The 16648-nt window shown below is 41.6% G+C and overlaps 1 protein-coding gene across 3 annotated transcripts in view; it reads right to left on the reverse strand.

Moving 5' to 3' along the window:
- LOC117399058 (uncharacterized) overlaps positions 1-15835 on the reverse strand; it is a 56266-nt gene extending 40431 nt beyond the window's left edge. For 2 of the 3 annotated variants that reach the window (XM_033998212.3, XM_033998211.3), the window contains exon 1: positions 15622-15835. In XM_033998212.3, the coding sequence (XP_033854103.1) occupies positions 15622-15781 (160 nt within the window). In that variant the 5' untranslated portion in view covers positions 15782-15835. Of the gene's footprint in view, positions 1-4759; positions 4808-15621 lie in introns of all 3 variants that reach the window. The other variant, XM_033998210.3, reaches the window with a different exon arrangement.
- Positions 15836-16648: the final 813 nt, after the last annotated feature.

The following is a 16648-nucleotide window of genomic DNA, read 5'->3' on the forward strand; positions in this document are numbered from 1 at the left end:
AAATTATATTCTATATGATACGTGTGTACCTTGTATTTCTATATAAATTTAATTGAATGTGAGGTGCCTTTGAGACTGTAGCAAGCAGTGATTGCATCAGCTGCAGCTGGCCCTTCGGGCTTGTGAACAACAGTGTTCCCCCATCCCCAGGACACCAACTTTGATAACTCTGAGACTGTCTCTGTTCTGATTCTATCTTGTGCTGTGATAATGAAGGATTGCCTGAGACAGGAGAGAAGTTACACCACAGTCAACACCCCATCAGATCAAAGGATTTACACCCTGGCCCCAGGAAAGAACTGCCCAGGACAATTGGTTCTGGTAGGCTCCAGCACAGCTGGAACCACATGTAATGAACAAAAGGCCTCATCACAAACTTCTGTGACAGTCCAACTAGAGACACGTCCTATCTTGTAACACACTGTATCTTGTATAAAATCTAATATAACCCTTCTTTCTACAACAGTCTCTTTTAGACTGTTCCATTGTATACATTGATTAAAATATCTAGAGCAGACAATAAATCTAAATCCTGAGTCTCTTTGGATAGCGGAGAATAAATCCAATACACACACACAATATAAACATATGTGTGTGTGTCTGTGTTGCACTCAGAGTCAGGATTTGGTCAATCATCAACAAAAACTAACCATTTCGAGATTTGAGCATTTACAGAGTGATCCCTGACGCCAAGGAGCTGCCGCATTACTGCCAGCACTTTCACCTTGGACATCACACACCCTGCACGACTGAACTGGACACTTCAGCACCTGAGCACCTGCACTTTCACCTTGGACATCACACACCCTGCACGACTGGACTGGACACTCAGCACCTGAGCACCTGCACTTTCACCTTGGACATCACACACCCCGCACGACTGGACTGGACACTCAGCACCTGAGCACCTGCACTTTCACCTTGGACATCACACACCCCGCACGACTGGACTGGACACTCAGCACCTGAGCACCTGCACTTTCACCTTGGACATCACACACCCTGCACGACTGAACTGGACACTTCAGCACCTGAGCACCTGCACTTTCACCTTGGACATCACACACCCCGCACGACTGGACTGGACACTTCAGCACCTGAGCACCTGCACTTTCACCTTGGACATCACACACCCTGCACGACTGGACTGGACACTTCAGCACCTGAGCACCTGCACTTTCACCTTGGACATCACACACCCTGCACGACTGGACTGGACACTTCAGCACCTGAGCACCTGCACTTTCACCTTGGACATCACACACCCCGTACGACTGGACTGGACACTTCAGCACCTGAGCACCTGCACTTTCACCTTGGACATCACACACCCCGCACGACTGGACTGGACACTCAGCACCTGAGCACCTGCACTTTCACCTTGGACATCACACACCCTGCACGACTGAACTGGACACTTCAGCACCTGAGCACCTGCACTTTCACCTTGGACATCACACACCCTGCACGACTGGACTGGACACTCAGCACCTGAGCACCTGCACTTTCACCACCCCGAAAGTGCACCAAAGTGCTGAGAGGGACTCGCTCTATTGGGACCTATGATTTATATTTTTGTTGCTTTGGACTGTGTTCCCCTTTAATAAAGTACACCCTCTACCATTGTTGCTATTGGGGTTATTTGCACCTGTACCAGTGACTCTGTGATGTCTGTTCCACCACCACACCCACCGCATCGTCACACCTCTATACTCAGAAGTGTCGGTATTTCAGTGTTGTGGTAAACATTTTTCAATACAATTTTTTTTTGCTCTTTGACGGAAAATCAAAGCGATACTCAAACAAAATCCCCTAAAATAAGGGAATTCGGTGAGCACACATTCCTACTTTTATCCTTCGGTAGAATCAGTCAATTTAGGATTCAATCAGTAAAAACAAAATGTATATAAACAGGTAGATTGCCTTCCTCCCAGGAAAACAAGAAGAAAACAGATCAGCAAACGGGATGAACTACGATTCAACTGTTTCCAAAGGGTACTTATTACTGGGTGTGGCAAAGTGGCTGCTGATTGGAACAGGTGCAGAGGTGATGCAGGGCAGAAATAATCACAAATGGAAACTGTAATCCGATTTGGAAAAGGGATCTTTATTATATACAATGCTTATATGTGTAAAGCTCGGCAGGAAAATAATAATAATGATTTGTAAAACAAAACAAATAATAACACGTTATCCGCTCCCACAATAACACTAACACAAATCACCAGTCCGGGTGCGAGCAGCAGTGCTCAAGGTGGGTGATAACAAACAAACAGTGACTGTGGTGTTGTTGCCCAAGGCGACAGCTCCGGAGACGTGTTAGCTGTCTAGTGAATTCACAAAACAAAAGACAATTACTAACAGTGCTACAAACAAACAAAACACAACAAATTATTTTATAATTATTTGGGAACTCTCCTGGTCCTTCCAGTTCCTTGTTTCTCTGAACCAAGCAAAGGAAAAGATCTACGATTCTCCAGCCCCTTTATGCCATTCCGCATGACCCCTTGGTGAACGAGCTGCCTTTACTGTCTGCAGCTGCTGCCTCGTTTCCCTTTCGGGTCAATACGTTCCTGCAACAGAGTCTCGCCTTCTTCCAGACTGACCGACTTCCCATCCCAGGAAAAGAACTGTCAGGCCAGCCCGTCCAAAGCCTTTCCCTTTCGCTGCTTAGCGCCCTCACAGGTCGGGAGGGAGATTTACAACCAAAACTCATTATATTTCTGTCACACCAGGTTATTCCTTGTTTTTACAGGAACCGGCTGAAAACGAGATCTTCTTGGTTTGGGGTACCATTTATTTAAAAAACTAAATTGTAAAAGCTTCTAAACATTTGAATTGCTAATTCCTGTAATTCCATGTTAGTCATTGCACACCTCCCCCCCCCATCACCACCAGTGCAATGGTTTAAGCCAGCAGGTCCGTCCAGATAGGTTTTTTTATCTTAAGTTTAATAAGAGGCAAAAATAAAGTAAAAGATTTAAACAAAAAAACATTGTGCTCACAGAGCAAAATAAATATTTAAACAAAACAAAATCACGAACACAGAAATCGAACAGCCAATACAGGTCAGGCTGGGGAAATGCCTTCACTGAGCCTGTGCGTTTTGTTTTGATAATTTTCGCTCTCGCTCTAGTTCCGCCTCTTAACATCCAACCCCTCTGAGCCGAGAGTGGGTCTTTTATATTCGTGGCTGGAGCCTTAATTACCTATTAATAAATTACCTTATTAAGGCTCCAGCCACATTCCCATGAGAGTTCTATGGAAGGGGTTTTAACCCCATACCCACGACTACACATTACAAGACCGTCTCTCTCGCTGGTCTCAAACAGCAAATAATAAAAGAGGGACGGTGCTCGACCGCCCGCACATAAACACAATAACGATTAGGATGGACGGCTTCATCCGCCTGCCTACAAATACAATAACAATAACAATAATAACAATACAAAACATACATATATACAAATAATAATACAGGGGCGGGGTGTACCCCGTCTCAGCCCTTCATCACACAGGTCCCGAGTACCTCTCAACCTGCTGACCCGCTGTGCCCCTGCCCGCAAGCTGAGGTCCTCCGACTCTGGCCTGCTTGTTATCCCCAAGCAAAAGTGCACCACACTTGGAGAACGCTCGTTTAGCTTCATGGCTCCGACTCTTTGGAACTCTCTCCCAGCTTTGGTGCGTGATGCTCCCACCGTCGCTCGCTTTAAATTAACTGTCAAGACTCACCTGCTATTAGCGGCTGTGTTGCTGCTACTATTTCATGTATTATGCTACTATCATGTATTATGCATTTCTCTCTATTTAAAGTATTATGGATTTTCTTGTTGTTACTGCATCTTGTAAAGCGCTTTGTGATGGTGGTCCATTATGAAAGGTGCTTTATAAAATAAAGATTGATTGATTGATTGATTGATAGGCTATGTGCAATCCCAGCACTGATGGAAATTCACCAGTATTATAATGCATATTTCTTTTGACGCTGGTGTCAGTGCAGAGAATATTTATAGAACTGACTGCTTAATGAGGTAACACAACTGTTACTTGATACAGGACACGGGGAATGACAAAACATCTCTCCTTTGGCTATTTGAAAAGACCCTGCTGTTCCATAAAATCATTATTATTTTCATACATCAGTAATGCTTGGCTTTGCGAGTCATTCAAACAAGTGCAGTAAATAAGTACACATAAAATAGTAAGAATCATTTTCCAGACAGCAACTACTTTGCTTGGCTCTTCAATAACAGCAAAAGTGGTACCGATATACCTGCTACAGCACGAGCGCACAACGGCACAAATCCTTGTTTACGGGGACAAAATACCGGTTCCTATGGAGAACGCTAGGGTAATGTGCCTTTTAGGGCAGACCAAACCTGTTGGAGAATTGTTACAGAAAAAAAGTCTCCTTAAACATGACTAAAACTTTTGTGTATCACTTCAAACTCCTACATGACCAGTTAATAAGGAGATAACAAGCCAAACTGTTGGAATTTTGTCAATCGGCAGCATTGTGAAAAACAGCTGTATTTTTATTTCTTAGATAGTCGGTGTCATATCATGCGAAATGCAGTATTGATGAGCAGTGTCACTATTGGATGTGCATGTGCACGTGGTCTCTAGGAGGGTATAAAAAGGCACGTTCAGGATATAACTCTCTCTCTCGCCTCGTCTCAAGCTGAAGACAGCACTGCCATAGTGTTAAATACAAAGTGGAAATCAATGTGTAATAAAGTTAAACCTGATTAGCATTTACCTTGTCCTGAGTCCTGTGTTTCAGAGTAGTAGTTGTATTCCCCAGAACCTGCAATAGCAAAAAGGAGAGCCTACAGAGATCAGACGGAACAAGGAAGGCCTGAGCAGACTAAGTCGCGTCACGAGGTCATGAACACGACATGGTGTCAGAAGTAAAGCAGGTCAGTCCCCTTCAAACCCGGAGCACAAGACCTCAACTCGAAAGACTTTTCATTTGAAAATTGAACGTTTCCACAATGCAAACCCAAAGTCGAACAACAGACAAACCGGACACAGATGACAGCACGAGAAGCAGTAACAGCACCACAAGGGCGGACTGGACATAGACCACAGCAAGAGAAGCAGCAACAGCACCTCAAGAAGCAGCAACAGCACCACGAGGGCGGACCGGACACAGACGACAGAACGGGAAGCAGCTCCTGCAAAACAGCTTCGACTGGTCTACAATACACGAACGACGCACACAAGCTGCTGCAACAATTAGCACTTCCCCCTACTCTAGACATTAGGGGAAATCTAACTGAAAATCGGAAACGATGGCATCAGCGATTCGAAATATATTCAATTGCTTCAGGTCTCAACAAGAAACCTGACAAAATTCAAGTCGCCACCATTTTACACATGATAGGGCAAGATGGTCTTGACATTTACAACGGGCTGTGCATTGACTTTGCAGACCCAGCTAAACAGACAGCGGGTGAGGTGCTAAGTGCTCTGAAAGCTTACTGTGAACCTCAAAGCAATGACATATTTGAAAGATACCAATTCTGGTATCAGTGGTTCCCAACCTTTTCTCTGCTGCAGCACACCTTGATACATTTAATTTTTTTGAGGCACACCACTCTACTTTCTCCAACTAAACTCACCCTCTAATAAAAGCCTCTATGCTTAAACCTCCTAAAAACAATTCAACCACCCTCTAATAGAATTCAACCACCCTCTAATAGAATTCAACCACCCTCTAATAGAATTCAACCACCCTCTAATAGAATTCAACCACCCTCTAATAGAATTCAACCACCCTCTAATAGAATTCCTCATCAGTTTGAGCTGTTTACAGTGAAAGCTGTTCAATGTCACAGGCTCAGAGCAATAAGCAATATTGTCCATAGATACCTACGTATACAATTTTCAAATTGATCCCACATGTAAGATTTTAGTGTTTTGAATTCCAATGGCAGGTTTCAGCTATTCATATAACAGTTTTACATTTCTCAGTGTAATAGTCAGTATTATTATTGCACAAGAGAAGCTAGCATTTAAAGTTTGTTATTAATTATTTAAAAAAAAAGAATGATAAAAAATGCCGAAAAAGTTAAATATTCATAAAAAAACAAATTAGAATTGGTGAAAATAGTAAGATTAATTTTGATAATTCACTAAAAGCAGAGAAAGCAACAACACCATTATACAGAGGTAGATTCTTCATGGTCTCTTTCAGTGACGGACTGGGACTAAAAATGGCCCTGGCATTTTAAAGTGCACCGGCCCACGTTGAGGTTGTGACGATACTTAGTAAGAATAAAATGCGGGATTTGTGTTCTGACAGAGAATTACATAAGACGTTTAACAAATTTCAATTACTGAACTAAAAACAGACTATCTTGTGACAGAACTGTTTCAGTGTTTGCTGTAAATATACATAAACCACAGGAGACCTACAGACCGCGTACGATGGGTTTGCTTATTTATTTCAGTAGCCTAATATGTTATTATTGCAGACATTTAGGAGGTAATATCCAAGGTAATATTAACATGCTTTTATATGCAAGACAGAGATGCCAAGGGTTAGCTGTCCTAAAAAGTGAGATTCAAGGCCAAAGAGAGACTTTCAAGGTGGTGTGTTAGGTCATTGCTTAAGACAGGGACTCTGGTCTTTTGGTCCTTTGTGACATCAATTTAAAACAAACTTAATAGTTTGTTTTAAAATGCACACTGCTTAATATTGGATATGAAACACTTCAATCAGCTAAATTAATTAATATTTAACCCTCAGTAATACATTAATACGGTACATTTTGCAGGCACATGCTACGTAAAAACAGAATTTCATTTATATTTTCCCAGGACAACTGGCAGCTTTGACATAAATAATACACATAATAAGAAACTTGTGTACTTACTGTTCATAAGCCACTTCTCTCACATGATTTCAAAGAAGATATTCTGTGGTCGAAAGGTATAATCCTTATGCAGGTTTGTGACAGAAATATAATGAGTTTTGGTTGTAAATCTCCCTCCCGACCTGTGAGGGTGCTAAGCAGCAAAAGGGAAAGGCTTTGGACGGGCTGGCCTGACAGTTTTTTCCCTGGTACGTGAAGTCGGTCAGCCTGGAAGAAGGCGAGACTCTGTTGCAGGAACGTATTGACCCGGAAGGGAAACGAGGCAGCAGCTGCAGACAGTAAAGGCAGCTCGTTTACCAAGGGGTCATGCGGAATGGCATAAAGGGGCCAGAGAATCGTAAATTTTTTCCTTTTCATTGTTCAGAGAAGAACAGAACTGGAAGGACCGGGAGAGTTCCCAAATTAATTGAAAAATAATTTGTGAGTGTTTTGATTGTTTGTAGCACTGTTAGTAATTGTCTTTTGTTTGGAAATTCACTAGACGGCTAACACGTCTCCGGAGCTGTCGCCTTGGGCCAGCACTACCTGGAACAACAACACCACAGTCACTGTTATTTGGTATAAAATAAAAAACCTTTTCCAAATTGGATTACAGTTTCCATCTGTGATTATTTCTGCCCTGCATCACCTCTGCACCTGTTCTACTCATCAGCCACTTTGCCACAAGATGTATTTTCTTTATGATGCGGTAGCAATATTACGATCTTGGCAAAACCAAACATGCAACACAATTGTTTGGTTTAGCATTGGGACAAATATGCAGCTTCAATTAAAATGTATTTTCTATTCACGTCACAGAATTTATAAATTACAGTATAGAAACTACTATGCAAATGAAACCACTGCATTAATGAGGTGTGGAATACATAAAAACATGCATTACTATACTATAACGCCGAATCAATATGGGTCAGAATAATGGACAATAATTCAAAAGGCATAATAATAGGAGCATGCTATAGATCACCGAATTCAGACACCAAGGAAAATAATCTGTTATACAATGACATTCGAAATGCGTGTAGAACAGGAGAAGCCATACTAATGCGGGATTTCAACTTCCCTCATATAAAATGGGAAAACCCGATGGGGGCACGACAGACAAAATTGAAATGGTGGAAATGACAAATGACTGCTTCCTAATGCAATTTGACAAGGCACCAACTAGAGGGGGGGGGCATGTCTTGATTTAGTCTTTTCAAATAATGAAGACAGAATAACTAAAACAGAGGTCAGAGAGCCATTGGCAAACTCAGACCACAACATGGTCTCAGTCAAAGTGATTTTTAAAACCCCAAAAGTAATGACTAAAGCTAAGGTTTACAATTTTAGAAAAGCAAACTACGAAGGTATGAAACAGAGACTAACAGAAGTAGATTGGAGTGAAATAGAGAAAACATCCACAGAAAAAGGGTGGCTGTTTTTTAAAAATGTAGTACTAGAGGCGCAAAACAATTACATCCCAAAAAACAAAGTACTCAGAAAGAGCACTTGGAACTGCAAACACAAGTCAAAAAGGAAGTTAGAAAGGTCAAGAGAGAGATAGAAATAAATACTGCTAAGGTGGCTAAAACCAATTCCAAAATGTTTTTCCAATATTATGACAGCACGAGAACATTCAAAGAGGAGGTTAAATGTCTAAGAGACACAAATGGCAAAATCATAGATGAAGAAAAAAAAAATAGCAAATATATTAAATGATTACTTTTCACAGGTTTTTACAAAGGAGAACACAGACAACATGCCCCACATGTCGACCTGTTCCTATCCAGTTTTAAATAACTGTAGCATAATAGAGGCAGGAGTGTTAAAGGGACTAGGAGCTCTTAAAATAAACAAATCCCCTGGGCCGGATCCTCCCAATAGTACTCAAAGAAATGAAAGAAGTTATTTACAAACCGCTAACCAAGATCATGCAACAGTCTCTTGACACAGGGGTTGTACCGACTGACTGGAGAACTCCAAACTTAATACCGATCCACAAAAAGGGAGACAAAACCGAACCAGGTAACTACAGACCAATAAGCCTGACTTCTATTATATGCAAACTTAAGGAAACTATAATAAGATCCAAAATGGAAAATTACCTATATGATAACAATATCCTGGGAGACAGTCAACATGGTTTTAGGAAAGGGAGATCGTGTCTAACTAACCTGCTTGACTTTTTTGAGGATGCAACATCGACAATGGATAATTGCAAAGCATACAACATGGTTTATTTAGATTTCCAGAAAGCTTTTGAAAAAGTCCCGCATAAAAGATTAATTCTCAAACTGAACGCAGTAGGGATTCAAGGAAATGCATGCACATGGATTAGGGAGTGGTTAACATGTAGAAAACAGAAAGTACTGATTAGAGAAGAAACCTCAAAATGGAGCGAGGTAACCAGTGGTGTACCACAGTGATCAGTATTAGGTCCTCTGCTATTCCTAATCTACATTAATGATTTAGATTCTGGTATAGTAAGCAAACTTGTTAAATTTGTAGACGACACAAAAATAGGAGGAATGGCAAACACTGTTGCAGCAGCAAAGGTCATTCAAAACGATCTAGACAGCATTCAGAACTGGGCAGACACATGGCAAATGACATTTAATAGAGAAAAGTATAAAGTACTGCACGCAGGCAATTCAAATGTGCATTATAAATATCATATGGGTGATACTGAAATTGAAGAAGGAATCTATGAAAAAGACCATAGGAGTTTATGTTGACTCAGAAATGTCTTCATCTAGACAATGTGGGGAAGCTATAAAAAAGGCTAACAAGATGCTTGGATATATTGTGAGAAGTGTTGAATTTAAATCAAGGGAAGTAATGTTAAAACTCTACAATGCATTAGTAAGACCTCGCCTAGAATATTGTGTTCAGTTCTGGTCACCTCATTACAAAAAGGATATTGCTGCTCTAGAAAGAGTGCAAAAAAGAGCAACCAGAATTATCCCGGGTTTAAAAGGCATGTCGTATGCAGACAGGCTAAAAGAATTGAATCTATTCAGTCTTGAACAAAGAAGACTACGCGGCGATCTGATTCAAACATTCAAAATCCTAAAAGGTATAGACAATGTCAACCCGGGGGACTTCTTTGACTTGAAAAAAGAAAAAAGGACCAGGGGTCATAAATGGAGATTAGATAAAGGGGCATTCAGAACAGAAAATAGGAGGCACTTTTTTACACAGAGAATTGTGAGGGTCTGGAACCAACTCCCCAGTAATGTTGTTGAAGCTGACACCCTGGGATCCTTCAAGAAGCTGCTTGATGAAATTCTGGGATCAATAAGCTACTAACAACCAAACAAGCAAGATGGGCTGAATGGCCTCCTCTTGTTTGTAAACTTTCTCATGTTCTTATGTTCTTATGTTTTTCAAAATAGTTTTGGAACCAGAATCGAAATACCTGGTTCGGAGCTGATTCCAAAAATCTCCTCAAATGCACATCACTAGATAACAATAAGAATAAAATGTGATATTCAGACATGTAACGTAACATGGCAACAGGCATACATGGAACCGCAGCTTTTTCTGATTGGACCATATTATTACATTTGCATGGCAAACCGGATATCAGAAATGGCAGTGACGTTGCTGCGCAGCAACAAACATTTCTGACTTGATGTTTACACAATCTTATAGTGCACAAGTCAGTGAGTACATCACTGGCACATTGTGTGTAAGTAGTTAATCAACATTTTTAAATAAAAGTTTCCTTAATTTTAAATAAGAAAACACAACGCCCCCTTTTTTAGCTAAAACGCCCCCCTCCCGCCCTCGTGGATGTAAACGCCCCCGTTGAGAAACATTGATATTTGTGATTTCCCCCTTTGAATGTGAGCTAATATTCAATACATAACTGTGCAAATAAGTAACTAACTTCAGCCTCGAATCGGGAATAAGTAAAATACTTCAGCCCGATCCTTCTGTAAAGCTCGGAGCACCATCCAGAAGTAGTCTGTTGAGTGTCAGTATTGGGTTCCAACTAAAGTTAGCTGTGATTGGATGAACGTGTCAGCAGCTAGCAAGAGCAAGCCCCGATTTCCTCGATGGAAGTGGGTGGGGCTGAGGGGAATGATTGACACTTTGTGCTTGCACAGTTCAAATCAAACGTATTTAAATAACAAAAGTACACAGCTCAAATAAAGATCTTGCGCGCAGTGCTCACAAAGGTACCACAAAATGTTCCTGTCAGGACAATGCACTCTGATTGGCTATCATATTATTGTTAATAAAACAATGAATAATCCTCTCCCTACACAGAAACCCTAAACCTAAGGTCAGTATCCTATACTGCTGTCATTAAGGTATGCAGTTTTTTGTCCTTGAGTAAATTGAATTTCAGTTTAAGGTATGTAGTTTTTTGTCCTTGAGTAAATTGAATTTCAGTTTAAGGTATGCTGTTTTGTTGTTAATAGATGACTTTGCATTCTATTATTTCATTTTTGTTACTTTCACCTCTCATGGATATACTACAGATCTTCTCCAGAAATACTGAGCTGAATTAACTGCAGGCCGTATTATAGTCAAAATGTCAATGATTTAAAACATAAATCCATCTAGATGTTTTTTCACATTTGTTTCATGCAGTACATTTACCTCTGGCAGACCGGTGTGCAGAACAGGGAAAGAAACGCTGGACATGGGAAATAATGTGTTAGATGCCAAATGAGAATGGCAGTGATGAAACCAATTTTCTTGAAAACATAAAATTAGACCGGACATTTCCATCAAAGGATTTACAAAAACCTGGAACTGATGTGATGTGATCAGAAACTCAGAGGCCGTGTAAACTGCGCCTGTTACTGATGGCACTGTTCTTTTTTATGTTAAGCATTTTTGTGTGTGTGTGTGTGTGTGTGTGTGTGTGTGCCTCTGTGTATCTCTGTGTGTCTCAGTGTGTGTGTGCCTCTGTGTGTCTCAGTGTTTGTGTGTCTCAGTGTTTGTGTGTGTGCGTGTTGTCTGTGTGTGTCTGTGTGTGTGTGTGTCTCAGTGTGTGTGTGTGCGTGTATCTCTGTGTTTCACTGTGTGTTTGTGTCTCAGTGTGTCTCAGTGTGTGTATGTCTCTGTGTGTCTCAGTGTGTGTGTCTCTGTGTCTCAGTGTATGTGTGTGTGTTTCGATGTGTCTCAGTGTGTGTATGTGTGTCTCAGTGTGTGCGTGTGCATGTGTGTGTGCGTGTCTCAGTGTGTGTGTCTTTTTGTGTCTCAGTGTCTGTGTTTCTGTGTGTGTGTGTGTGTGTGTCTCAGTGTGTCTCAGTGTGTGTGTCTGAGTGTGTGTCAGTGTGTGTGTGTGTGCGTGTGTCTCAGGGTGTCCGTGTGTGTGTGTGCCTCAGTATGTCTCAGTGTGTGTGTGTCTGAGTGTGTCTCAGTGTGTGTGTGTGTGTGAGTGTGTCTCAGTGTGTGTGTGTGTCTCAGTGCGTCTCAGTGTGTGTGTGTGTGTGTGTGTGTGTGTGTGTGTGTGTGTGTGTGTGTGTCTCAGTGTGTGTGTGTGTGAGTGTGTCTCAGTGTGTGTGTGTGTCTCAGTGCGTCTCAGTGTGTGTGTGTGTGTGTGTGTGTGTGTGTGTGTTTCAGTGTGTGTGTGTGTGTCTCTGTTTGTTGCCGTGTGTTTTCTCTAGAGGTCTGGCGTCCTCTTTCACTATTACTGGCTCAGTCAGTCTGAGACACCTGGATTTTAAGCTCAGCTCACAACACTAACATTAACCCTGAATCACAAAACCCAAATCAATGAAAAACAACAACAAAAAAACAGCCCAAAATGATCGAGTGAGACCCCCTGCTAGAACACTGTGTAAGAAAGACTATAATAAAAAGACTATTTTAAGTAAGTGAATACATTTCCAATCATGTATTTTAAAAACTAATAAAATAGTAATAATGGATATCAATAATAGAAAGACTATAATAAAAAAGCCTGTGTATATAAATAGGTCTTCAATCTTGACTTAAACAGCAGGACCCCTCGCTTCTCTGACAAAAAAAGGCAGAGTGTTCCATAATGTAGGAGCCTTATAAGAAAAGGCCTTTCCTCCAATACTATTTGTATTTCTTGGAATAACCAAGAGTCCTGCATCCTGAGATCTAAGATTCTGCTTAGGAATGTATGGGATCAACACCTATTGTACATAACTGGGTGCTAATCCATTAAGGGCTTTATAAGTTAAAAATAAAATCTTAAAATCAATTTGAAACTGCACAGGAAGCCAGTGTAAGGAGGCCAAGACAGGAGCCATATGTTCACCTTTTATGGTTTTAGTTAGAATTCTTGCAGCAGCATTCTGAATAAGTTGCAAGCGAGATACCAAATACTTTGGAATCCCAGAAAAAAGTGCATTACAGTAGTCGATTCTCAATGAAATAAAGGCATGCATTAGCTTCTCAGCATCAGATACAGAAATAATAGATCTAAGTTCAAGCTATATTTTCAAATGATAAAAAGATGCTTTAGTAATTTTCTTAATATGGGACTCAAATGATAGAACAGGATCAAAAATGAGCCCAAATTTTTAACTTCAAGTTTTAGTTCTGAGGAAAGGCGGCTAAGATCTATTTTATATAAATCATCATTTTTTAATTGGTGCTGTGAACCCACAAGCATGACCTCCGTTTATACCCCCTGCTAGAACACTGCTCTGCTGTTATTATACCCCTGCTAGAACACTGCTCTGCTGTTATTATACCCCCTGCTAGAACACTGCTCCGCTGTTATTATACCCCTGCTAGAACACTGCGCTGCTGTTATTATACCCCTGCTAGAACACTGCTCTGCTGTTATTATACCCCATGCTAGAACACTGCTCAGCTGTTATTATACCCCTGCTAGAACACTGCTCTGCTGTTATTATACCCCTGCTAGAACACTGCTCTGCTGTTATTATACCCCCTGCTAGAACACTGCTCTGCTGTTATTATACCCCCTGTTAGAACACTGCTCTGCTGTTATTATACCCCCTGCTAGAACACTGCTCTGCTGTTATTATACCCCTGCTAGAACACTGCTCTGCTGTTATTATACCCCCTGCTAGAACACTGCTCTGCTGTTATTATACCCCCTGCTAGAACACTGCTCCGCTGTTATTACACCCCCTGCTAGAACACTGCTCTGCTGTTATTATACCCCCTGCTAGAACACTGCTCCGCTGTTATTATACCCCTGCTAGAACACTGCTCTGCTGTTATTATACCCCCTGCTAGAACACTGCTCTGCTGTTATTATACCCCTGCTAGAACACTGCTCTGCTGTTATTATACCCCCTGCTAGAACACTGCTCTGCTGTTATTATACCCCCTGCTAGAACACTGCTCTGCTGTTATTATACCCCCTGCTAGAACACTGCTCTGCTGTTATTATACCCCCTGCTAGAACACTGCTCTGCTGTTATTATACCCCCTGCTAGAACACCGCTCTGCTGTTATTATACCCCCTGCTAGAACACTGCTCTGCTGTTATTATACCCCTGCTAGAACACTGCTCTGCTGTTATTATACCCCCTGCTAGAACACTGCTCTGCTGTTATTATACCCCCTGCTAGAACACTGCTCTGCTGTTATTATACCCCTGCTAGAACACTGCTCTGCTGTTATTATACCCCTGCTAGAACACTGCTCTGCTGTTATTATACCCCCTGCTAGAACACTGCTCTGCTGTTATTATACCCCCTGCTAGAACACCGCTCTGCTGTTATTATACCCCCTGCTAGAACACTGCTCTGCTGTTATTATACCCCTGCTAGAACACTGCTCTGCTGTTATTATACCCCCTGCTAGAACACTGCTCTGCTGTTATTATATGAAACTTGGTATTAACATTATTTAGCAGAATCTATTGAGAATATCAGATTCTGGGGATGTAGTCTGTCTGTACATCCATCCGTCTGTATGTCACATTTCACACATTTCTCCATATATCTGGATGCTTATCTAGGGTGGCCATCTGTCCCTAATTGGGCGGGACAGTCCCGAAATGTAAAGATTAAGTCCCGGTCCTGGGTTTAATGCCTCCAGAATAGCATTTGTCCTGGATTCGTAGACACAATACAATTTTACAGTTCAGCGCCACAGTCAAACCATAGCATATCTGTTTATAACACATAATATCTCCGCCACGGCGCATTATTTTGCAATGCTTTACACTCAGTTGCTCGCCAGTTGAAACAATAAAAATATATATGTATATATCTTGATCCAGCCCCCTGCCACTCGCTCTTCAGAGGAAACATTAAAAGAAAGTTTTAAAAACATATTTAAATATACCCCAGCATAAGAAATGGCAGGTGTCCCATTTTTTGCATTTTTTAAAAGGTGGTCAACATACGCTTATCCCATTGTCATGAAACTTGGTATTAACATTATTCAGCACAAGTTATTGAGAAGATCAGATTCTAGGGATATAAGGGATGTCTGTCTGTCTGTCTGTGCATCCGTCCGCCCGTCTGTCTCTCTGTCACACTTACATATATCTTGAGAGCACAAGGTATTCCACACACTGTAAATCATTTTAATAGACTTTACCATGATTCAAATGTCCTTATTTTTCTGTGCTTTACCATGCTTTCTAATCAAAAAACAGTATCTATCGATCTATCCATCTATCTCTGTCTATCTATCTATCTCTGTCTATCTCTCTATCTATCTGTCTATCTGCCTGTCTTTCTATCACAATGTCTTTACTTTGTTTTTACTGTGGTTTTACCATGCTGTACTACACTTTTACTGCAGTGAACTCCAAGAAGGCACCATTTTGTCTTACCTGCGTCGAGCAAGGAATCCCGAGTTGTGAAGTTTCCTCCTGAGAACCCCAAAATCCCAACGAAAACCAGGAAGACAGGCAGACAGGAAAACATCTTCCAGTGACGAATGGAAAAAACAAACAACAAAAACAATAAAGTGAAAAATATCGAACCGGCCATCCGAAGAACAGATACTGAAAGAGAGAAAGACAGGCAGACCTCCCTTCCTCTCTCTCCACCCCTCTCTCTCCCCTCCTCTCTCTCCCCTCCTCTCCACTCCCCTCCTCTCCACTCCCCTCCTCTCTCTCCACTCCTCTCCACTCCCCTCCTCTCCACTCCCCTCCTCTCTCTCCACTCCCCTCCTCTCCACTCCCCTCCTCTCTCTCTCCTCCTTTTGTCTCTACATACCTCCCCTCTCTCTCCACTCTCTCATCTCTCTCCTCTCACTCTCTCACTCTCTTTTCTCCTCTCTCCTTTCTCCTGTCCTTTCCCCCCTCTCTCCTATCTTACCTCTCTCCTCTCTATGTGTACATCCCCCTCCACAGTGAAAGCATAGTAAAGTATAGGCAAACATTGTAAAGCACAAAGAGGTGTGGTATAGCATAGGGAAGCATTGTAAAGCACAGAGAGGTGTGGTAAAGCATAGGGAAACATTGTAAAGCACAGAGAGGTCTGGTAAAGCATAGGGAAGCATTGTAAAGCACAGAGAGGTCTGGTAAAGCATAGGGAAGCATTGTAAAGCACAGAGAGGTCTGGTAAAGCATAGGGAAGCATTGTAAAGCACAGAGAGGTGTGGTAAAGCATAGGGAAGCATTGTAAAGCACAGAGAGGTCTGGTAAAGCATAGGGAAGCATTGTAAAGCACAGAGAGGTATGGTATAGCATAGGGAAGCATTGTAAAGCATAGATAGGTGTGGTAAAGCATAGGGAAGCATTGTAAAGCACAGATAGGTATGGTAAAGAATAGGGAAGCATAGGGAAGCATTGTAAAGCGCAGAGAGGTCTGGCAAAGCATAGGGAAGCATTGTAAAGCACAGAGAGGTCTGGT

This window comes from Acipenser ruthenus, chromosome 44 (assembly GCF_902713425.1).
Source record: "Acipenser ruthenus chromosome 44, fAciRut3.2 maternal haplotype, whole genome shotgun sequence".
NCBI classification, from domain to species: domain Eukaryota; kingdom Metazoa; phylum Chordata; class Actinopteri; order Acipenseriformes; family Acipenseridae; genus Acipenser; species Acipenser ruthenus.